General features: G+C 40.5%; 1 protein-coding gene across 2 annotated transcripts in view; it reads right to left on the bottom strand.

Moving 5' to 3' along the window:
* UST (uronyl 2-sulfotransferase) overlaps nt 1-25,089 on the bottom strand; it is a 167,845-nt gene that overhangs the window by 25,893 nt on the left and 116,863 nt on the right. For both annotated transcript variants that reach the window (XM_087777011.1, XM_087777012.1), the window contains exons 6-7: nt 10,593-10,690; nt 8,201-8,358 (exon numbers count right to left, since the gene is read on the bottom strand). In XM_087777011.1, the coding sequence (XP_087633137.1) occupies nt 8,201-8,358; nt 10,593-10,690 (256 nt within the window). The remainder of the gene's footprint in view (nt 1-8,200; nt 8,359-10,592; nt 10,691-25,089) is intronic.

The raw sequence follows: 25,089 nt of genomic DNA, 5'->3' as shown, positions 1-25,089 counted from the left end.
CAGAAAATTTAGAGAGGGGAAACTCTGCCCATGATGGAGAGGCTCAGACAAGAGCATGCCAAAAAATAAAGTGTGTTTGGCTCCAGGTAGAGACCTTGCGACTTGATGGGAAAGATCAACATGAAAAAGGTGGTGGAGAGGAACAGGAAAAAGGTAGCAGACTGCAGAGCACAAGCTCTCTATATACAATGTGTATTATAGCACAAAGAAAGGAAAGATTCAGTAATTCTAGGAAAAATATCTTAGCCTATCTCTACAATACATTGTAGGTTGTCAGAGCCAGTCTATGAGCTCACGTGTCCAGAAACTTTAGTAGAAGAGAAATGTTTGATCTAGGTTTTTCAAATGACGATTTGAGGGAACACGGACTTCACCTTCCACTACAACTCATTCTGAGCAAAGCCTTTACAAATTCAAGTCCCATGAAAATCCAAGCCTAAAATAAGGATTTAAAAGTCTGCATTGTGACTGGCAAGCAGAGAAACCATATCCTTCTTTGCCATATTCAGTGGTGAGACTTGGAAGGCGGCCAACCTCCTCAAATGCCAGCAGCGCTGGGCAGGGACACTGTGGATCAACACTGGCCCTCCTCATTCCTCCAGTTCATGAACCATGCGCACCATCCCAACCTGCCAATATGAAATACGTCAATTTCTCACCTGATCTAAGTGATTATTGTTGGTGCTGCTGTACCTACAAAGTCAACCAGTCATCTGGACTCCAGGAGAAAGCAGACCCATAGTAATACGTTTGGCAGATGGACCTGTAAGTCGCACATCCCTGCACCGTAAGCTCAGGGAGCAGATTTACCTGGAGTGAGCACTGTTGTCATGTCAGGCTGCCACCTACCTCACTTTTCGTCTCAAAATATGCCATTCATTTTGGGCCACAAGATGTGTTTATAGGCAAACACTCTGCTGCGTAACCACGCACATATGAGCTAACTCCAATCTAACAAGTACATGCTAGCAGGGAACAGTAAATACAGCAGACTTGAGCCTGGATGCATACAAGCTCCATGCGGGCTTGGAAAGCCATGCCCAACTCTCTTGCCACACCTTAACTGTTGCTCGTATTTTAGCAATGAGACTGATACTATCTTGGACAAATATTTTGGTGCCACAGTTATGTCTCTCATGCAACACACACATAGTCTGGAGTGGCTTCACCTTCCTCAGCAGAACAAGAAGTGCAACTGTTATGAGCTGCCAATCTTTGCTGCAGAACTCGCCACAGAGAAGTTTAGCTTCTGAGCCAAATCTTCCAAAGACCTAGTGGATCTTTTGAAAAACACAGAGTCATGAGAAAGCTCAGAAGTGCTCAAATCCTTCCAAGAACTCCTATTCTTAAAACTGCTTAGTTTATTCACAATGGGATTTGAAACCTCTGAAAGACAGAAAACAACACTTTTTCCTTTTATGGAACTGGAAAAAGAAAGGCTCTTTCCACTGATTGTGCTTATTACTGATCAGTGCGTCCACTAAGTTCAAGGCATCCCAGATCAGGCAGTCTGGTTTTACCCCTGCTCTCCAAACCTTGTATTTTCACGGCTGGAGAGCTAAATAACGTATCTACAGCTTTTGATACTACCTTCAGCTTTACAAAACAAACCAAGGAGCAGATCAGATGTGCAGAATGTCCTAGATGCTATCGACCTAGTTGGGAACAAACGTCCTCAGGGATATGCACTGTGACTCTTCCTCTTTCCTTCCTCTCTTGCACACAGAGAGCTGGGAATTCATTTTACAACACAAGAAACAAAAATACAATTAAACACTCTTCCTAGAGCTTAAACTGCCTATTTTAGCATACACATTGTTTTAGAGCATTCTTCTAAGTAATTTTGATGTTCAGATTTCAGAGGGAGAAGAAAGGAGCGGTTTGTTCACATTTCCTATTTTTATTTTCTATTTTCAGAACAGGATGTTGGCTGATAAAGAAGAAAACGCCACCCAGGCAGAATGTAAATTCACATGTGCTGTTACCACTGGCGCAGTGTCCAAGTCCCCTGAAAGTCCTGAAAATGCAGGGAAATTACACCACCTTCTGGACAAAACTTTTTAAGTCGCACATACAGTTACTTTGCTTCACATAATGGACAGGAACATGCCATGGAAGTGTTATGCAGTTAGTTACTTCCCAAGTCCAACCTCATGTTTTACCTCCACACAAAATTTAAAATTTTCCTCTTCTGTAGAAAAATTTCATACACAGTGATTCCTCTTGAGAGTATTATTTAGGGAAAGCACAAAGCTGTTTTAGAGTGTGAGGCAAAAGAAAAGACAGCATGTTTGGAGTCTCCAAAGGTTTTGAACATCTGAATGTGTTTGAAGTTTTCCCAAATTCTGTTTTAAGAAAGTAGCAGATGCGAAGAAGTGATGCAAAAAAAAAAATCTCGGAATTTAAACTGAATCTAATCCAAGCTCTTTTATTCTCACATCAAGAATACAGATGCTTGTAGGAGAGAGAAGGGTTGTGCACTCGTGCACAAGAGAAGAGTCAATATATTCCCTTTCCACATACCAGTCACAACCCTCTCCAGAAAGTATGGCTCATGAGAAGCAGGCAGACTATTAAAAGCTGCAGATGACTTGTCCTAATTTTTTCTTTCCTTTCATTTTGTGCTGAACAAAGGCAGAATATAAGATGATCCCTATTTAAGGACACTGCACAAAAAGCACTGCCTCCTTCCATCAGACTTCTTTCAACATTCCGTACCCAGAGTTTTTGCTCTTGGAGGTTGTGCCTGCAAAGACATCCATTCCAGCTCCTCGAGGGGAAAAAAAAACCAGTGCCATCTTCCCTCCTGCCCTTTGCTTTCTTCATATCACAGCAGCTCTTCCAGCAATGACTCTCAGTTTCTGAACATTTCCAAATGCATAGCATTCACATCTTGCCAGAGCAGCCCAAGAACAGGGTGGGAGAAAGGCTGCCACAAGAATTTAGTACTAAAGGTATCAGTCAGACTACGGGGAGTCTGAAGTGATAAAGGCTAAAGAAGTGATGGCCCGGAAGGGGGGGATAAGGAAAGAAAGGAAAGCCTCTCTCAGCCTTCTCCACTTCCAAAGAGTTTCATTTTGACAAAGAGTGGGAAAATGCTCTTTCCCGCTTCCAGCACAGGAGTCATCTGAAGGCATGCCCCACCTTCGGGGCTGCCCCAGCACAGGAGCAATCTTCAGCACACTGCAAAGGCTTCCAGGGTTGATCCCACCCTTTTCCTAACTCCATCAAAGCAGGCTTCACCATCTGCCTCACAAGACCTCAGCCTTGCAATAATGACAAATGGCAGCATCTCTCTCCTTACCGGGTTTAAAGAGAAGGGGAAGCTCATAAATAGAAAGCGTCAAGACTGTGTCACCAGTATTCATGAACAGAATGGATTTAAAAAATCAGCAAGTTTATATTACCCTGGATACTGCTGCTACTACTACAGTTAAAAACATTCCTGTAAATGTGATTCTTAAGGATAATCACATTTGTATTGCATTTTCAAAAGAAGCACATTTTACAGTTTACCTGAACAATATATTTTCTTGCAGCTGACAGCATGAGTAATTTCATTGCACTCAATAAAATCCACGGTTTGAAAAGCTTGTCAGTCTTCCTGCTTTAGAGTAAGATCTATACATTCTCCACGCAAAATGTAACTTCCAAGAAACCAAGATTTTTTTCTGGTATTGGGAAGAGGTGTTTTTATAGGGCTTCTGGTGCCAAAGAAAATTTATGAACTCCTGCAGAAAGGTGAGAGGATATGGGCTATTTCTGAGGCGATAAAAAACATTTTATTGCTTATTCTTTTACATTAGATGCTGTTAACTTTTACCCCAATGCCACAGAAGTTGACAAGGCAGAAGAAAATTGTATGTTTTACTGTGTATGCTGTGTATTTTCTGCCTCTTAAAACCACCAAAGATAGGAAACCCACACGTGCCCGTTTCAAAAGAAACTGTGTAAGTATTCTCTGCTTTCTGGCTACCAGCCAGGCTACGGAAGTGAGCTACAGCCAGCAAAAATGAACAGGACTGACCAATTATTTTTCTTTCAGTTGTGCTCCTGAAAGCGAGGAGAGATTTTACATGTAAAGTTATGCCATAACTATTTCAGGCCTTTCAAAGAGTTAAGGAATACTTCCAAATTTTGAAGTAAATATAATCCAAGGCTCTGCAATTGAACCCTATCTGCTCCAGTGCCGGGGAAAAAAAGAAAGACAAATTTTTCAGCAAATTTTACTGTGTTAGCAAAGAAATCTACTAAACACAGTAATATTCTTTTTATTCTACCCATCTATCAATCCATCTATCTATTCAACAATCTGTCGTCCCGTCCCCCCCCCGTCCCAGATCTCTTGTCAAAGGCATTTCTGGCTGCCAAGGCAGGAAGAGTTTGTCACTTTGGACAAGACAGGCATCAGAGAGTCCTTTCACAATTCTTGACTTGGTATCAACATTAAGAAAATACTTAATTTCAAGGAGAGAGTGGAAAAGGAGAAAAACAGGAAGCCTGTAGCTCTAAAGTATTCTACAAGATAAAACCAGATTGGTTCCAATGAAAACTTTAGCACCACAAAGAGCTTTCACATTTTGTTGTACGTTGTTATAAAACACACAAGTCAAAATATCTGGCATATGGATTAGCTGAAGGCAACATTTTTATTAAGGCAATGAAGAAAATTATCCTCCTAGTGTCCTCTGACACTAAAATTTCCTGTCATGCAGAACTGACAACTTTTTTAAACTGACACAATTTGAGAAAAATCAGTGTGCATTTCAAAACGTGACCCTGTCGAAAAGAAAAAGCCAGCACGGAACAAATACACAGCAGCTGGCAAGCAAAATATATTAAAAATCGCAAAATCCCACAGTGATAATGTCTGAACAACTCAACTGCGTTTCACTCTTAATTTTTTTGTATTTTAACTTTCTTCACAATCTCCTTCTGCCAGCTTATGTAAAACAAATCATTAGCATCACCGACAAAAGCACTCAAGTCATATTGCATTAAGCAGTTATCTGTGTCATTATGTATATAGACAGACACCTGCACTCACATTTCTGTGCTCTCTCATGTAAATGTCTCACTATCTATCTGATCAATAGAGCCACAGTTTTACTGATCTTCTGCTTCAGAAAAATAGCAGCGAAGTATTTTTGAAGGTAAAAAGGCTACAGGCTTTGGTTTCTACCTAGGAGGAGGATACTGAGCAAGAGTTCCTTAATAAATGTTGTTACGTGCCTTCTCAGATGAGAAATTTTACTACAGACACAGAACGAACCAAGCAGCTTGAATACGGCTTGCATGGTTAAAAGAATCAGAGATGAGAAAAAGTTTCCGGATTTCCTGATTTCTATTAGCATCAAACTATACCGAAGGCTTCTGATAATAAAAAGTTTGCTTGGATGGAAGCTGTAGTCATCTAGTGCCCGCCCAAAGCACCTGTAACAAGGGAGGAGGGTCCCAACTTTGGGAGGAAGAAGAAGGGGTTTAACCCAGAACTCTCACAGACATATCTTAAATGCACACGTGATTTTATGGGTTTGATAACATCCAGCAGTTTGCTTCCCACAGCAAGAGGCAGGTGCTTTTAATTTGGTTTAGATTATGACGTTGGTGGGACAGCAATCACCAATTTCCTACTCTGCTTTCTAATCTATGTAATCCACTAAAGCAACATGGGATGGAAATTGCCTTCCTTCAGTTACTTTCTGCTTCAAAGCAGCTCTACAAATCCAAATTTTTGAATTGTGTCTAATCCAGAATCGCTTATTGCAGTGGACTCTGGTGCAGAGATTCACTGACCTGGAAGTGAACAACCTTTCTGCACACGGTCCTTCACCGTGTTCTTCTCATCTCAATATATTCAACTGATAAAAGGTAAGTTCTGGAAAAGCTTTATTTTCTTTAAACGAAAAGAGGAAAGACTGCCATAAGAGTATCTCAGGTGGAGCAGCAGGTCAGCAGTCAAAACTGTACATTGTATAGATTTAATCTGCAAGAATTAGTTGCAATGAAAGGTCAGTTTTGGCCCAAAGTATCTGCTGCTTTGTGGGATCACCACACGGCTGGGCAGAATAACATCTCTTCTTCCCAGCACTTCATCATGCAACAGCAGAGGGTGTTGCAGATCAGGTCTAAGGTGCCCTGAAGAGAATGATGTACGATTTTACACAGCACTTGATTTTTTTTTTTTTATTTTTTTTTAATCTTTCTGGTTGATTCTGTTAAGTTTTTTGTAATCATTATTACCAACTCAGAAATAACCTGAAAGTAATTATGATTGGAAAAAACCCCAAACATATGCATGTACAAAAAGAGGAGGAGAGAGTTAACACAAGGAAACTGTTTCCTTTCTATTCTTCCTTGTCCATAAGAGGGAAAAATAAAACAAAAGTTTAATCTGCACAGGGAATACTGAAGGAAAGAGATGAATCTTCAGATGTCACACAAGACCAGTCTTACACATTAAATCCCAGAGGAAATCACCACCCTGAAACAGGGGATCAAATCTCCCCCAGATACTGGAATATACACAGAGAAGAGAAATATTATCCAGCACTTAACGATTCTGGGAGATTGCTTATTTCACACCTGATGATTTCTAGGGCACCCTGATGAAAATCAAGACCCTATGTGCTGTTTGTTAGCTTCCCCCATTGTAAGAGAAGTGAAAATCTGTGGTGCACAGAACAGCTGAGGAAGTCCTATAGATTCCCACAGAAAAGTCTGCTCATTGCAAAGAGAGCATCCTTCTATTGATCCCCTGCCTCCCTCTTGTCTAACATCCCCATGGGAAAAACTTGGAGACTGAATTGTGCAAACCTTTCGGAAGATTTCCACATACTACAAACGTAGGTCTTTTTATTTTTTAATTTGCAAAGAAAAGAAATAACTGATTCAAAACTGGGCACTGCTCTCATGTCAATACCATACCATGCTCTCTTTATGTCTGTTATTGAGCAAAATATCTCTATGGCTGGATATAGCACCCCAACAAAGTAACACTCACACCTTCTAAATGGCTGCCTTAACTGCCTTATTGCAAGCAGATAATGACCCACTGACACGTTCAGAGGAGGAATGCCACACTTTCCCTGTAATATCTGTATCATTGCTAAATAAAAAGCATTCAAAGATGCATCCTGGAAGCAGGGATTGGTGGACAGTCCCCCGTAATTCCTGGTTATGGACAGAAACCCCTAATTTCTCCAAAGTGACTGATTAGCGCTCAGTCAAAAGCCAGCCATCAGCTGCACGCATTACAAGCAAAATTCAATCTTTGATCCATGTGTTTTTAATATACAGCTTGGTACAAAACACACATTTCAGTGGCTGTAGGCGTTTCACACTGACACGAATGCAACCAAGTCACCAAGCAAGAAGGGAAGTTTTACCCCTCCCTGGTTCATACGATGCTGATGACCCAGCCAAATGTAAGCAGGAAATCAGTTCTGCTGGAATGACATGCACGGCCCCACAGAAGCATCGTATTTCTTGGTTTAGGCATAGGACACAAGACTGTCTTCTAAAGAAGTTAGCAATAAATAAGTGTTGGGAGGGATGGACTGACGCAGAGAAAAAGAGAACCCTTTCAGATTGACTGTGGGGTGCAAATTAAGGGGTAGATTAAGTGCTCTCTGTTTTCATTTCTTTACTTAAGTCTCCTCAGTCTTTCTCCTCAGCATGGTTTGTACTTAAAGTACTGTAAATACGCATTCTTATTTGTACTTTACCTAAACTCAGTTTAAGTGGAGGTTCTTTTTATTTCAGCTCTTAGTCAAGGTTGAGGGAAAAATAAATATCCTGGTACTGGAGAATCTCCAAACTGTCCAGCTCCCCAAACCATTTCTTGAAGGTTTACTTAGGCAGATATAGCTGACACCATTTTGAGAATATTTTGACGGTATTATTTGAGAGCTGAGTATGACAGAATTAAAAGAAGAAAAAGCCACTCCAGTGGTAAATGGGAAGCTTTCTGGCAATTGGCAAGATCACTGCAGCACCAAGTGCTTGCCCAGGAATGAAAACCACACAGTAACCTTGTGAATAAAAGCAGAATATGTATCCTTCCCCATCAATCAAATCTGCTCCCTAAAAGGGAGATAAATCTCTTCATTGACTAAACAAGACATAAACACGTACCTTTCCACAGCCATGCAGATTTGCCAAAGTTTCTGTAAGAATAGCTTTCAATGGAAAAAGTTACCTGGGTTTTTGTAGATGCTAAGCACATCCTTGAAATAATGAGGTAAGAATCTTTCTAATAAAAGCAGCACATCCTCCAACTCCTCCAGAATGCCCACAAGCAGAAAATTTTCATTAACGTTCAGCTTTGCTCTTTCAAGGGCCCATTCACCAGGCTCCCTGTATGAAATTAATGGAGGGAGAGAGAGGGAGGAGAGAAAAAAAAAACCCCAACAGTTTAAATATGCATTTACTTCAGAAATTCAAGCCAAGAACACAACTGAATCAAAAAATATTCAGTGCTGTACTTCTAATAGAACATAAAAAACCCCCCACCACACCTGAGTGGCTTACTGAGCTTTTCCGCATAACATCTAGAATTGGTTTGGCATGTAAAAACACAATCACATTAAAAGGAGGTTAAGCACTGCATGGAAGCACTCCGTTCTGAAGACATCTTTCGCCAAGTTGTTTGTAAGCTCAAACTTGTGAACTCCTGTATTTCAACTTGGAAGCACGACCCATCTCATGGGAGGAACGACTTCCCTGGGTGATGAAAGTGCTAAGGGGTGGCTGTCTCCCTGAACCACATCAGGAGAACTGCTGTGAGCAACCACTGCCTGCTGTTACCCAGCGAATACCACACAGGAGGCTACCGGCCTGTTTCCCACCTTGTCCTTCATTTTAATTTCTGCCAAAGTCTCCATGAGCTTCCCTTTCCCTGCCATTACCCCTGACTGCCCTGCGGCTCTGCTACAGGGTTCACATTTGTTTGCTCTGACTGATATTGGTTTTGAAGTTCAGTTTAGGGTTATTCTATCTTTTCCCCCAGTGGGAGAAGCTGGCAGGACACCAGGACATATTTATGCTTCTCTTGCAGTTTCAAAGAAGCACAATTAGGTTTGACAAGAATATGAATCCTAAGTCCCTTAGATGAACTCATATTAAGTTATGTCCTGGGAGCAGCAGTCAGCATTCATATTGATAAGGGTTATAATGCCAGTGTCCCAAACTAAAGGAAATCAGCTTTTTCCCAGGGTCCAGCTAGTATGATGAACATCGGAGTCACACAGGCTACTTGAAAGGGGCTGGAGATCACATCTCTTCCCTGACTTCCATTAGGCTAATTGCAAATTCTATATGATAATGAACTTCCAACATTTGTCAGAAGCTCTGATGACATGCGGAAAAGCTTATTGCTTTACACTCCCACTAGAGCTGACTTGGAGCAGGTTTTTCACTCCCTACCACCTTCTTTGCATTGGTCCATTTTCTGGAAGAGCAGAGTGTCCTAACAAATACTACGACCCTCCTTCTTGCAGCTCCTTGTGAGACTAGAAAGTAGCTGAAGGAAGTGCAATGGCGTGCTAGGAGACACATCTAGAACGAGCTACAAAACAGTACTTCAATATAGTGCTCAGAAACCCCATAGAGATATGTCGTGGAAGTATTCAGACATGTCACTGTTGTTAATGGGATTACTCATATATACAAGTGTGCAAACCTAAGCATTTGCAAATGAGGCCAAAATACATTAAGAAAAAAAAGTGTAATGAAAATGAAGTCATGAATCTGTTTTGTTTCTTAATCATACCCTTGCTTGTGCCAAAAAACTAAAGCAGGATTTTACAGCAAAGATACTTAGAAACTGAGACATAAGAATGAACACATTTTCACTTGCTATTACTGCTGCAAAAAAGTATGGCTTTCAAAAGAAGTTTTTGAGAACATGTGCAGTTGTTCTACTATAGAGAAGTGGTAACAAGAAATAGAACACCTTGAACCTGAACAAACGTAATAAAGAACATGCTGTGACCGACAATACAACAGTATTTGAAAACAAGAAGGTATTTAAAATTATTCACGTATTATTGCGTAAAAGTTTACTGTGCAGTATCAGTAATACAGCAGTATGAGAATGGCATAAATAGTCACATTAAAAATGAACTTGCTCAATTACAGCAGTAGACGGCTGCACTTTACATAGTTTTAAGAAAGATTACGATTTCTTACATGGACATAGAAACCTGGAATTCCTCAAATATAGACCCAATACGAGCATCCGAGCAGAGCTAAAACATGTATTACAAAATTACAGTGCAGGTAAAATGAATAACAAGCACATACGGTCACTGTCATTTTCACCTTGCCAACCCAGAAAAGAAAAATCCACATAAATACATCCAGATTTGATGAATTATTCAAGAATTAAATCAAGAAAAAAGAATAGTACTACATTTGCATTACCCTCCTTACTCGAAAATACATGCATGGAGTTACCACATACAGCGCTACATTGTACTTCCACTTTTCTCTTGTACTTCACGTAACTATTGCCTCTCTATTATCAGTTTCTGACAAAATGTTGGCAATAGCTATTGCTGAACAAATTGGGATACCTTGTATGTATTTACCTGCATCTTGGATGCTGTCCACAGAAATATGGGATGATGTAAAATAATCTGGGATTGGAACATTCAGGGTAGTTTTCAAGGATACATACATTAATGTCCTGTGGGGGAGGAAAGAAGAAAAAAAAAAAAAATAAAGAGGTTGAATACTGCATCTTCCTTTCTCTATTAACAAGTGTTTTTTTAATCTCATACTTTATACAGTCGTCTCAGAGTCAAAGAGTTGTGCTGAGGCTATACCAAATACCTTAAAAGTCATCCACCAGTCAATTTATCTACTTCTAAATACCATTAGAAAGCTTTTTTTTTTTTGGGGGGGGGGGAGTGATTTTGTCCTAGAATGCGTAAAACATTTTTTTTTCTTGCTGCAAATAACACAATTATTATATTGAGATTACTGCATGATTCAAGGCGGACACACGGATCAACTTTCATATTGAGTTATATTTAAAATATTCAGGAGATTATTTTCAGACTCTTCTTTCTTCTAAATACACCCTGGGGGAAACGTGAAGTAGCCAGAATAAATCAAATTGAGACAACAATTATTTTCTTTTTTATTCTGCTTCATTCAATGACTGGAATGAACAAACGTAAGCTGTAATTTGCACGGCTTACTCTTGATATAAAAACATACATCACTTTTGATTACAATTCTGTACATTCCTCAGATGTTCAAAATTGAGCCTATTGTGTAAACCCTCACTGAAAAAAGGGCTTATCAGAAAGTATTTATCATTTTCCTGATTTAGCGTTCATCTAATTAGGAGCTATTTATCATTTTTCAAAGACTAGGGCATAGCTACTGAACCCTGAGGAACTGTATTCCATTTCTAGCTTTACTCTAGCACAATAATAAACATACATGCACGTGGGATTGAATTCCACTATCCTTATCTAGTCTAATAGACCCTTACTCTGCAAGCAGACCCAGAGAGACGTACAGGGCAAAAAAAAAAAAAAAAAAAAAAAAAAAAAAAAAAAAAAAAAGATGCAAGACAACATAAGATCCTTTCATCTTTGCAAAACCAATCTTCATTCTTATTTAAAGATGCGTGCTTTTATAATGCAATAGGCTTGATACACATCAATATCAAACCATTGACTAATCAAATCCATACTTCATCAAGTAAATAAAATGTGATAGAGAACACATCAGCGGGCAACAGTTCATCAGCCCCCCATTCTCAATGCTATGAATATTACTAAGAAATTGACTGGTAGCACAGTAAGGTGGCACAGCCAATGTGGCCCTCCTATCATCCCGATAGTTGGCTTTTTTAACATGAATTAAAAATTGCAGTTCTTAAAAGGTTTATTGTGCTCTTACTATAGACACCACCAGAGATGTTTTCAGGGATACGTATTTTCAGTTTTCATAAGAACCTGCAGAGACCTGCAATGAATTCATAAATTGCTTGGAGTTAAAAAAAATGGAAATACTGTCCTGATAATACTTTAAATTTTGTCCAAGCCAGCTTCCACTTGATTAATGGATTAATTAGAAGGCAGGAAAAAAAGGTAAGATTTAAAAAACACTAGTATCACCCAACCAAGAGCTGTTCCTCCTTTCTCACTCCTACACGAAGGTGAAGGGACATCAACTCACAACAAAGACGCTTATTGTTTCTTTGCAGGAATAATGAATACAGTGAGTCAGAAAATATTCCCTAAGATAAATAAGTATCAATACAAAATCCAGAAGCGTAACAGGGACCTCCTTGTCCTTCTGAATGCAATATTTGATTAATATGGATGGAGAAACATCCATACAATAAAAGCAATGTAAATTCATGTGGAAAATCCTGCACCTTTAACGCATGAACAGCTTATATTTAGTCAAAAAGAGATTTTTAATATTTCTTTTTAGGGTAAACTGCTGTAGGATCACTGAAAGAACCGGGACAGCACTAATTTAAACTAATGAAGTGGCAATTCCCTTCAAATTTGATTTGTGGAAGGAATGCTAAAGGATGAGAGAGAAAAATCTTCCCCCCCTCCTCGCTGATGCACTCAAGGTTTAAGATAAAGGCCAGGTATGCTTTCACAGGAACCTACAATTTTTTGCCACGCAATGGCACACATTTCACATTCCCGACATCAGGAGCACCAGGTTTACTCTGCAGTGAAAGCACTGCCCCTTTCCAGTCTCCGTTTACCACTGTCGCTGTGATCTGCATTACAGCGGCTGGAGGGTCCCGATGCATTTGCAGCACCTGCTCGCCTTTCCTATTTTAATGTATTCATAATTTGTGAAATAAATCACCAGCCACCATCCATCCCCTCAGGGAGATTTTACTTGATGATAATTATGCAGCTCCATGAGATGTGAAATCATGGTTTTTAACCAAGAGGTGGGGCAAAAGCAAGGTCGTCCTGAGGTGTGCTAGTCGTTATAAAACTTAAACACACCCGAAGGAAGCTGCTCTTCGGTTGCTAGCAGGACTTACAAGAATTTGTTTTTTTCTGAGCATGAAAAGCTAAGGTGATATCTCATTATTCTAGGCAGTGTTATTCTGTTAGTCCAAGCAACATTAATGCTACATTTCCCAGTAAGAGCATGTTTTCCCAGCAGGACACAGATCTTTCAGGGCAGAAAGGTTTTTATGTGAGACAAAAAATTGCAAGGAGACAGATGACAGCCTTGCTCATTTAAATCACTGGAGGAGCCTTGTAAAAAAAATTATTCAAACACAGCTGAGAGATATACAGAAAGAAGGAAACAGAGCTACTTTGATCATACCCCTTCGCAATAAAGAAAGAGGAATCTTATTTTATTCCTCAGCTCCTGGCTACAATCCACACTGCTCACGTCCCGCTGGGCTTCTGTCTCCAGCAGGGCAGAGGGACTCCCGGGAACCAGCCCTGGGGCTGCAAGTAATGACAGAAACGATCTTTCTTTTTAATACTACCGTATTTTTCTGTTGTTACAATTTTGGCTGACGTGGTACAATGGTAATGTCTACTTCCTTCTTCTGTAAAATTGCCTTTCATATAAAAATCACAACGTGCCCTAATCTATTCATCTGTCAATGAGCCAGACTACTGATCTATCAGAAATGTATCAAAGGCGTGTTATTAATATATATTTTTTTAAAGTTAATAACAAATGAACTGTTTTATTTGCCATAGCGAGTTCATACATGTCATAAGAAGTCAGCACATGATTAAAAATATTTCAAGGATACAAAATTCCTTTGGGAATTTTAATGCTATCACAAAAAGAGCAAACTTTAAAGTATTTTTGGTAGAACAATAACCAATTTGCTTAAGTTAATGTCTTTAACTAATTGCAAATACTATGCCATACACAAAAAGATGTGACCTTAGATTTGAGAGTTTGATTTCTTTTTTCTTCCTAATATAAAATCCTAAGAGTACTGGGGAAAATAATAACTTTTTTTTGTCTAGTAGAACACCTAAGTTCTTCAAAAAAAAGAAATAATTCTTGAGCTTCAAAAGCATTCCCTATTTTTTGATCCTCAGCATCTCAACCAAAGGTTACAGAAACACCAGATTCTGCCACGGATGTACAGCAATTCTTAGTATCCATAACAATTTCAAATGAGGAATCATAACTCAAATACATACATGCCTTGCAAGTATTTTTCCATTAATCATCCATTAATCTACAGGAAGCCGTAAAACTGGCCTTTCTCTCACAATCAAAATGAAAAATACAACATGTTGTCTTTCCATGCCCTGCCCTTGTAGGATACTGCAACTTCTGTGAAACCAGGAGACCCTGCTTACAGCCCAGCCACAGTGCACGCTCCTTACTTAAGCCTGAAGGTTGCAGATGTGAAGTTGAGGTGTGTCATGAAGGCTACAGAGGAAGCAGCAACCTAAATAAATACCTTTCAAGTTTCCATAAAAGGAAATGAAATAAAACGATGTGGAAAACCAGTGAGTGAGCCCAGTCTACGGTGACCTCTCCTGCTCACAATGCTGTTCTTCATACGCTGCTACAGTCAGCGGCGCAGTCCAGTCCTCACCATCGCCAGCCAAGGAAAATTCTTCTGCTCTGCTGAGAGCCCCCAAGAATCCTCTCACGGCTTGTAAAATGTTTTCTCACATATTTGCTCAGTGTTTGTGAAGAGGTCAAACTGACCGTTACATCCTGAGGACAACGTTGCATCATATGAACTAAATACAACCACGCTAAAAGAAAAAATAATCTGCCGCTTTCTCTGACCCCAGCTAGGGAGGCTCTGGGTGGCTGTACAGCGATGGGGAAGAAAATGTAAACATGACAGCTCAGAAAAGGGCTCGGGACTGCAAATACGAAATGAAAGAAGGAAAAGCACAACTTCCTACTTTGTAAGGCTGCAGAAAGACATTGAAATGTCAAGGTATAGTTGGCAGGAATGTTTTCAAATATAAACGTAACATGACTTACTAAATCTTATTTAGGAGCACAAAATATTTACATATTTTTATGGAAAATAAACTATAATGCTACACATTTTTAAACCTAATTAGAGAGGTTTTTACTTCATCAGGTGATATTTAATGTTTCTATTCAATCTCGATCAGTATTTGGATAACTAGAGCCACATAGCAGCAAGATGACCCATTTCTTTCGGATTCTGGAGGCATTTGGTACTCGTTGGTGTGTCTATGCTAACGGCACTGGCAGAAGATTGCTGTGGGCTGGGCAGGGGCTGGGCATCACTTCTCAAACCAGCACTGCCAACACAGCTGAAGCCAAGTGTTTCCCAGCCCATGCTATTGTGGTACCAAGTCCCTCCAAGGAGGGCTGCCAGGTGCGGTGGGTTGTGCCAGACTGGGTGGGATGATGGTCCTCTGGAGACAACAGCAAGCTGGACAAGTCTACTGGGACACCAGTGGCAGGCTGCAGAGCGAGCCGTGGGAGCTCTGGGGAGAAGCTCCATGAGATGGCAGAGCTGATCTAGCTAACCGAAATGTGGGTTTCTGCCCCCAAACGCCCCCCTGCACCAGCTGCGATGGCACCTTCACTCCTGTGCAGGGTCCGCTAGCTCAAAAAGCAACAGAAACCCTTTTCTTTCCCTCCGTTGCCTCCTGGTCTTCTACCAGAAGAGTGAACAACACTGGGCTTGCTCATGGAAATGCGGCGATGCCACCGCAGCACTGCTGCACTCCAGCTGCCCAGGGCCTGTCCCCCTCGGAGCAACGCAGGCCACATTTAATGACTTCCGTCACCCTGTTCATTTCTTTTAGTCATTTTGCCACCATGGTCATTATGATGACTGGGAAACAGTCACCAGAGAGCGTGGCCATTTCACCCTGGCACTGCCTGTCCAGTACGCCCAAATACTGCCACCACCGCAAGAGCCACCCGCGCTGCCAGCGTCTTCCTCTGTGGCACTGTGAAATCCACGGATGCCAGGGACTTCTGCTGTCTTTTTAGCTGCCTGGCAGATCTCAGATAGTTACTGACAAGACAGCAGAGGTGGGCCTCGTGTTTCATCCTGAAGAGGAGCGACAAGGATCTCAACTGCTGTGAAAGAGAAGACTACATCTACCAGAGACATCCAGTAAGGCCAATCCTCTGGTGGGTCCATGCAACAGATTCAGGTCTGCCCTGTGAAGACAGATGCTACAGCAGAGGGAGGCCAGTGACAGGACTTTGGGGACTGAAGCACAAAATGGGGAAGTGCCCGGGGCATCCGAACAGCTCGAGCTGCGCTCCCCAAAGATGACCTCTTCTAGCTGGCTTCACCATGGCTTTCCTGCTTAAAGGCCAAGAGGTATACTGCTTTACCTTTGACGAACACTACATTTGAAAGCTGAGCTGAGGTTTGCATTTTAAAACTAGTTTTCAGTCACAGATAACATTCCTTTCAACTCTTTCTCGCTTGGCATGTCTGTTTTTGAAGACATACACTTCTGAACGCTTCTGTACAGCTTCTGAAAGGCTACACAGACATTTCACACTTTTGCAGGTATTCAAGTTCCTTTCCTCTACATATTTGTCAGGAGTTGAAATATGCTTTTTTTAAAAAAATAAGTCCTTGATCTCTTAAATTCCCCAAAAACCCTCATAATCATTTCTTCAACAAACTGCTCTTTGCCTTCAGCTAAATCACGTATTTGATAAAAAGCAGCAGGCAAAAGCAACTACAGAATGAAGAGAAGAAAAGATGCTTCTCATCACCCATATTTCTGTAAGGCCCAGGGCACCACTAGAGAAAGAGACAGAGTAACAGCCTACGCAGGAGATCAGAAGAATATCCTTTGGAAAGTCTCAAGGACTCCTAGCAGCAGTGAGCTGGATGAGCAAAAGCACCTCGTAGTGCCAGCTCATTTGATTCAAGCTGCTATCCTCCAGCCATCTTATTTAAAGGTTAGTTCAAAACAGAAGCTGTCCTGTAAAACAAAGCAATGTGCTCTAAGTGTGTCGAGTTCCACTCCCCCTGCCAATAATTTTTCACTTCTTATTATCTGGAAACAGACTCTCTTCCCTTCCCCTCTTTTCCAGTTCTTCAGATGCTTCCTACAACCAACACTTCTGTCAGCAAATCATTAGTCAACCACTTGCTTTGACACATGGGGGTGTTTACCTACGAGCTACGATGTCTCCCTCTTGTGGACGACTGGCTTTCACGCAGGCGAAGAGAAGTCCTGGGGACTGAGAGGTGGTGACAGCATGCTGTCAGTAGCCAGGGGCTACCAAGGCCAACCTGGTGTCTTGCAGAAAGCCCCTGAGGAGTCCCCGGGAAACAATGAGGACGACTGGGAGGACTGGACCCTGCTATGCTTTCCTGATTATTCACTGGACTATTTTTGAAAGGACTCTTATGAGAAGTTACCACATACACAGTTATTCTGGGGAAACAACAGACAGCTACGGATGGAGACAACGTTCAAGTGCCCACACTTCAGCTCTTCTCCATATCAGCCTTTTTGTCTAGCTAGGCTACTGCAAGCCAAAAGGCTCCGAAGACATTTTGTTCCCTCTCTGAGAGCGAGCTCCCGCTCTGGCATTACTGGTCTGGACAGCAAGTCACACCAATATGTTGGCTTGAAGCCAGTCAACCATGTATACAAGAAAAAAATACACTAAAAAACTGGGAAACATAAAAGGTCTCTGATTCGAAAAAATCTGTCTTTAAAGAAAAATGCACTTAAACTTGAAAAAAAAACCTAGTTCTCCAATGTTTAATCTAAATAAAATTAAAGGAAAAGAAGCATTTTTGTTCATTCTCTAGCATGGCACACTCTCTCATGAACAGGACTGCTACAGTTTCCTCTTCTGAGCCTCCAGCTCAGAGACCCGGTGGATGGAGAAGACAGGCCAGACAGCTCTCCTTCCCTACAGGCAGGGGGAAGTCCACCAGCCACCTTGAGAAAGGGTGGAAGGAGCTGCCTGCAAGTGCTCTTAGTTGACTTGAGAAAACAAAATTTAAAAGTATTTCTGGTACTTGTGATAAAACCTTGGAAAGCCTAGAAATAGTTGTGGGTGTTTTTTTGTTTTTTTTTTTTTTCCAGTTTCATCTCCAGGGAATGAATTTTCACCAATTAACATATTTAGATCAAAACTGAACCTACCTCTGTACCCAAAACAGCATCCAAACTTAAAGGTTTGAGTAGATATGTCTGCTGCTATCTACGTGTAGTATGACCGCTGTTCTCACAGACAAAAACGGCTTTAATCTAGACAACACGTATGGTCACCTCCTCGCTGCCCCGTTTCTTTGGCGCGTGCAAAGCATACCACCGCGCTGCACCACTGAGCAGCAGCAATGCCGTAACACCCCGTAGCTTTCTGCTAAGCCTTCTTCACCTATGGTTACAAGGACAGCTTACAGACTTATACTACATATTTCTATTTCACACGCTCCAGGGTAGCACATTAATGCTGCATGTGAGAGAGGAGATGAGAAGCTTACAGAACCTTTGGCGACTATTGATGACTTGAGGTCAAACCTAAATATCAGCAGAGATAGTATACTAAGGAATATATACATCTTCTATTCCTCTCCTTAAAGCTTGATACTTTTCCTGAGTAACTGCATCAGTAGGCTAGACATTTATACTTGCAAGTTAATGAAACTTCATTTTGCTTCATAATATGAGATATTTTTTCTTTAATTAGAAAAGCCTATACTGTAAGGGTACAATTATTCAAGGGAAAATTCTACTATGAAAATCTGGAGAAAAAGATAAAAGTGTTTTCAAATGTTAGGATATGAAGGCTGGTTCAGTTAAGCCTTCTTTTAATTGTGCTCTAATGAGGTAACTTGACTTTTTAAAGCTAGCCTAAGGTAGCCTATGGCTTGCTTAGATATAATTTGTGCTGTCTTTACATCAGCACAGATTTCCTTGATTTTTTTTTTTTTTTCAGAGGATAATTCTGGGTTTTCTTTGAATTGACTTTCCTCTTTTTTCTGGCAAAATACGTGTTTTTCATTTTTTCCCCCAGACCACATAAGCAAATAGGCTGCCAAGTTTAATTCCCACTTTTTTCTTTTTGACGGACTCTTTTGGCTGGGCTAATTTGCCTGGCTTTTCTGCCAACAATGTATTCAGCTCTTCTTCCTGGCACCTTAGCAAGTGAAGCAGCAGCTAACAAAACAGCGTCTTCTGCTAACCGTCTACATTTTCATTTAGTGCAGGCATAAATTACTCATTCATATACAAACTTTTGCTGCCATTAACATAGCAGAGATGATGAACCAAGCCCACAATGCTACTAGTTAGATGTGACAAACATTAAACACATTTGCAGATCCTGATTTTCTAACTTATAATGATGTAAAATATCGAGACAATATATAGGTGGATATATTTCTCTCTTCTCTGTTATCAGAAATCATATTAGTAATTTGTGAAAGACCAGTTTTACCAATTAGAACAGAATCACTTCATAGTTTTAAGTAGGCACCTTCTCATTCTTTCTTTTTCATCACTGTTGTATTTTTCACCTTGAACCATCTTTGTATGGGAAATACATGAAAAAAATAGAAAGAAATTATGCCAAAAAAAGGGAGAGTGCCTGCCAGCTGGAAGAAGTGTATAAGCATTAAATAACCATCCTGTTACAGAGGGCACAGATCCAGGGAAGACCAAAAATACAGGCCATTATACTGCAATCAAGAATGAATCCCAGTAGCAACTAACAGCAGGGACACAGTACATCTGTTAATTCTGTTTACTAACACTTCTTCATAAAAGAACCTGGAAAATTCGTCTGCTCGGATGATGACCCTTAATGAAGTCAATTAGGGATGGCATATATTCAATTCTGCAAATGCTGAGCAGGAAATACCCCCCACCTCAAGGGCTTCTCGGCCCTCCCTAATTCAGTGCTGCTGGACCCTAGCCAACAGATGCCTGTGAGAAAAGTGGTGAGTCAACAGATATATCCAACAATTTACACTTACAAAAGGTAGTTCTGAAGCACTGATAAAAGTTATTCTTTGACAGATGATGGCCTCTGCCTGGAGCTGACTATGAGGCTGAAAGTCAGCGGGCTGGAAGTGGACAGAGATACGGCTGGTGGGTGAGGGTCCTCCAGGCAGGGTGGTCTCACCATACCTGGCGATGCAGTGCAGCCCTGGCTGCTGCCCATCCCAGCAAGAAAGGCTGCTACAGAAGACACAGGACATCGAGAAGCATTTTAGTCCATCCTTTGCTAAGGAGAACTAAGATTATCTAAACTAGGGTTGCCATGTGTCCAATCTGTTCATAAAAATGTTCATATCCTCTCTAATTTGTATCAGTGCTTTACTGCTCCTACTGTCAGAAAACCTTTACTAGTATCTGATACAAAACCACCTTAATATAATTTAAGGAAACTCCTTTTTGCCTTAATCTTGATGAACACATGGAATAAATGCAGGACATCTGCTTCACAGCACAATTTTATTCATCTGAAGACTTACATTTCCCGACAGTATTTCCTTTTTAAGACTGTCTTCTGGACTCTCTTCAATTTCTTAGGAAGTCCTAAAACAGAACACGTTTTAACTTAGGCTTTTTCAGCTCCAAGTAAAGCAGAAAAGACCCTGCTGGTGCCTTATGTAAGTTCTCATTGAACAAGAGTGCGCCGTGGAGGGAATTAAGGAATAATTTCATGTCTCTGGCTCCTGGAACCCAGCATCTTCTGTTTGACTTGAAATGCTGGATCCCAGAAACCATTTGTGCTACACATTTTTAAAAAACGAATTGGAGAAGATACAGAGGAAATCATTGTATAACACCGCAGATTATCACCTCTCTAATACACCCCTCTGTTAATGTTAAAAGCCTTGCTGTCCAGCCAAGTACATTATAATACTAAGATTCGGTGTGTCCTGGATTGAGAGCAAGTCCTGCTCACGACTGAGCAGAGATATGCATTACAGATTGCTCAGAATGAAAAATCGTGTCACAAAAAATACCACAGGAGATCTGGGACGCTTCCACATACAGAAAAGGGCCCTCTACAGAGGGCGTAAGTCAAGAAAAAAAGTCTCGAACTGAAATGACTGTCAAAGATGCTTTAGCAAAAACAGATAAAATGAACAGAAGAGCCAGAACCAGCTAGCATTAGACGATACTTTAATGAAGAACACAACCAGTACGGGGAAGAATCAACGTCAGCAGAGAAAGCTGTGTCTCTCCAACTTCCAACAGTTCTTTGATTCAGTCACTAAAGACGTGATAAACGCAGTCCTGCGTTCCTAAATTCTCAGGGGAAAAAAAGAAATAGAGGAGAGGCTGATAAAGGACAGGAACAAAATGGCTAGTTTTCTTAGCGAAACGAGACACTGAGTAGGGTCACACAGCATCTGTGCTGACACATCTCTTGTGCGTAACAAAGAAAGGTTAACAGTGAAGTAGCAAATTTTTCAGGCAATATTAATGAGAGCAGATAAGAAATCTGACCTCAAGGAGTTATAGAAGGACCCTACAATGCTGATTAGGCAATAAAATGCTGGAAGAAATTCAGTGCTGGTAAATGCATAGGTCCTTGCTACAGAATACTGTGGATGACAAAGGTGTAACTGGGTTTAAAAAACCAAACAAACAAAAGAATAATTAAAAAAAAGAAAATAAAAAAAGATATATTCATAGAAGAAAGGTCTATCAAGGGCTATTAAACACAGATACGGAACCAATGTCTGGCTCGGGAAATTGGTAAGCTGAAGAACTTCAGAAGCTGGGAGGACACTGAAGGGGAAGCAACCCTTTAGCCTCTCCCCAGCTTGTACTTGTCTTCCCCAGCTGGGAGGGATGGTGCTCATGTCTCAAGAAGGGCTTAACGCAGAAAGTTCACACCCTTACACATAACACAATGTCATTTGCACAGATATCACGGGATTTAAATGTTTCAAAATATTGCTTCGTTGCTACAATACAGGAAAACCTATTTTAATAACGAGACATTTCTGTAGTGCACATTTTTCTCACATCTTCTTTCCCAGGTCAAATGTTCTCATTCCTCTAGAGCTTGACTGCATGCACAGAAATTATGCTCAGCAGATTTTAGCCCAAACCTCAAAAACACATATACTAACAGAAACACATTTAAGTTCTACGAATGCCACAACATCTTGAAGTAGGCATTACATTGTTTTCAGCAGAGGTCCATAAAAAACAGTTTTAACAATACAAAAGTTTAAAAGAGGCTTATTAAAACAAATGTCAGAGTTCTGAATGTTAAAGATGTTATCAGAGGGAAGCAATCCATGACGCAAAAGGAAGTTAATTTCACTGGCAATGAGCATTAAATATTATTGCTCTCATACATCCCGTCAAGACAGAGGCAAAACAAACAAGAGATTTCATTCCATTTGCATATATTTTTACAGAACCTCACGTGACAAGAATTAGGGAGGAAAATGCTTACTTTCTTCAATATAAATCTTCAAAATAAGAGAGTATATACATGAAGAAGAGAAGATACACCACAATATATCTTAAAAAGTTACTGCAGGCTTCAGTAAGCAGTATTTCTTTTAATTATTAAGCTTCTCTCACCCGCAGATGTAGCAACATTTTCACGAAAGAAAATGAACACTAGCTAGCTGATGCATCTTCAAAGTTTTATTTCAACGTACTGCTCAGTTATAGCTTAGACTATCTGCTGTTGTGAACTCCAGTGATGCAATTCCCTTCCACTGATGCTAAAGGGAGAGGGACTGTATCCAACAGTTCGTGATGTGCAGCTGAAATAATCCAGTCACATCAAGTACACTGCCTAGCAAAAAAGAAAAAAAAAAACCTGCTGCTGACCTCTCCATTAAAAAAAGAGAAAATATATGAATGATCATCATAGAGTACAGGTTATGAATTTCTTTGGGTTTGCCCATTTTTTAAAGTTAGATGATAAATCTTAAAAGCACAGTACTGACCTTTAAGAAAAAAATAACAGGCTTACAGGCTTCCTCATAGCAGCAAGGTCTAAACATCTTTTATGTCCCCTTGACCCACCACATTTGTGGTGACACTTTACCACAAGTCTCTTGAATGGTGAGAAAAAGGCTAGAAGTGCGAGCTGCGTGCTAATTTTGCCTTCTTATCAGCCTTCTGCCCAGTACCGACTGACTTTGAATCTCTCCCCTCATCTCTCAGGGCTGAAATGCAAAAGGAGCTGCAGAGCAGAGAAGAAAACCACGCTGCTTCTGCATATGGCTTCCCTGCTGCTCTAAGTGGGGATGGTTTCTGCTCTGCTGCCCCAATCTAATTTCCCTAGTTATAACCTTCCCCCTGCTGAACAGCTCTAATGCTTTTCTGGAAAATTACTAATACTTTGCATCATTCATAGCACTACCGTTCTGAATAGCAGCCACAAAATGGAACAAATATTGATTTCAGTTTGACAAGACTATCACTCTATTGACAGCTCCAAGTCTTTAAAAACTCCTAGAATTACACGGCTCGGAGGCATAATTAATGTTCCTATTTGCCCCTTTTTTAATTTTTGAACCTTGAGTCATCTGCTGGAGTTCTTGTCTACAACTATGAAAAACAAAACCATGCCTCCCTCCCCACACAGAAACCCAGAATCTCGCAATCCCCTCATCTCAGGTGCTATGGCTTCAAAAAGCACAGCAAGGAACAAGATCAATTATGAACTCATGGAGATTAATAACTGTGCTAGAAGGAGGGGAAAAGTGTAAAATCTGCTTTTTTTTTCTTCCTGTTTATCAAAGACATCATCTCTTTGGACTACATTCTGAAGAAATTTTGTTTTATTTTTTCCTTCAACCATTGATGAGCACTTTAGTTTTGTTTTTTCCTTTTAAAGAGAACAGAAAATTGATTTCTAAAAAAAAAAATAAATAAAAAAATCTCATTTAGCAATCCATATTCACCATGGAAAGTTTCCTATTTGCCACCAGTTAGTGGATTTTTCCCCAAGAAAAAGGAAATTACTCTTGACAAGCTCAGTTATGAATAGTGGCTGGCTTTGCTTGGATCAGAGTTCATAGGAAAAAGTTGTGTTCGAGGTAACCTCACTAGACTGTGTTTCAATAATTCACTGAGCAGTAGGCAGCTTTGCTGAAACAATGGTAGTCCATTTTCCAGAGCCTGTAACAACAAATAAACAGCTGAACACCCTTTGTTGAGTTTTTTGGCAGGGTTGTTTGTTTGTTTTTATGTGTAGCATCTATAGATATAGGAGCTTTGAAAATACCAGTCAACCACAAAAAATAAGAACATTTAGAATAAAAATCAGAAAAAGTGAATGCTGCTTTTACTGCAAAGGAAAATTTCCCTACCTTGAAGCAGTTCATGGTCAACATATTTTCTCAACTGACAGGGAAGGTCTACTGTTTATTCTGAAAGATGGAATTACCTTCTCATTCAAGACCCCCCGCCCCCATGATAGCTCACTACCATGCAACATCATCAGCCAACTGGTGAGGGATGCATGTATTTTTGAATAAGGATATTTGACTTTAAACAGCCATCTTAAGAAAAAAAACCAAAGCATTTGAAACAGTTGACACTTGTCTCTTGTCTTCTCTCATTTCTTTCTTCAAAAAAGGCAGAATTATAAGAAAGACCAAAAAATGAGTACCTGGCAGCAATACCCTTCCTTACTTGACTGACCATATGGAAACAATGGCCAAATGCCCCAAGCCCCACTCAGTGCCAACAAACACAGGTTTGCAGCTTGGCACAGTCTGTTCCCTCAGGTTTTCTTCTGGCAACGCCATCTCACCACGTTATGAAAAACCGCTTTTAGTTTTTTCTTTTGAATTCAGGTAAAATCCACCACAAAAAGGCTGAAGGAATCAGGGTGTGCATAGCTTTCTGAAGGACTCTCAGTGCCCATCAGTATCCTTCAGATGCCTGGGTTTATTTCCATCGGGTTTCCATTTCATTAAGGCGCGAAGATGCCTTAGAGTATGTGGTTTGAGTCAGTCCTCGTACCAGGGCACAGAAGCCATTAGTCTTCCCAAAGCTACTGCACTAAGCAACAAAACTTGCCAACTGCTCTTCTGATTGCAATTGGCAAAGATGCCAATCCGTCTCCTCATTGTCTGAAGTCTCTGATCCTTTTATATCCCTTTGGTAAAAA

Source organism: Nipponia nippon, unplaced genomic scaffold, assembly GCF_047370975.1.
Source record: "Nipponia nippon isolate SJK-2023a ecotype South Korea unplaced genomic scaffold, ASM4737097v1 scaffold_4, whole genome shotgun sequence".
NCBI lineage: Eukaryota > Metazoa > Chordata > Aves > Pelecaniformes > Threskiornithidae > Nipponia > Nipponia nippon.
This window is presented reverse-complemented; position numbering and strand designations above follow the sequence as displayed.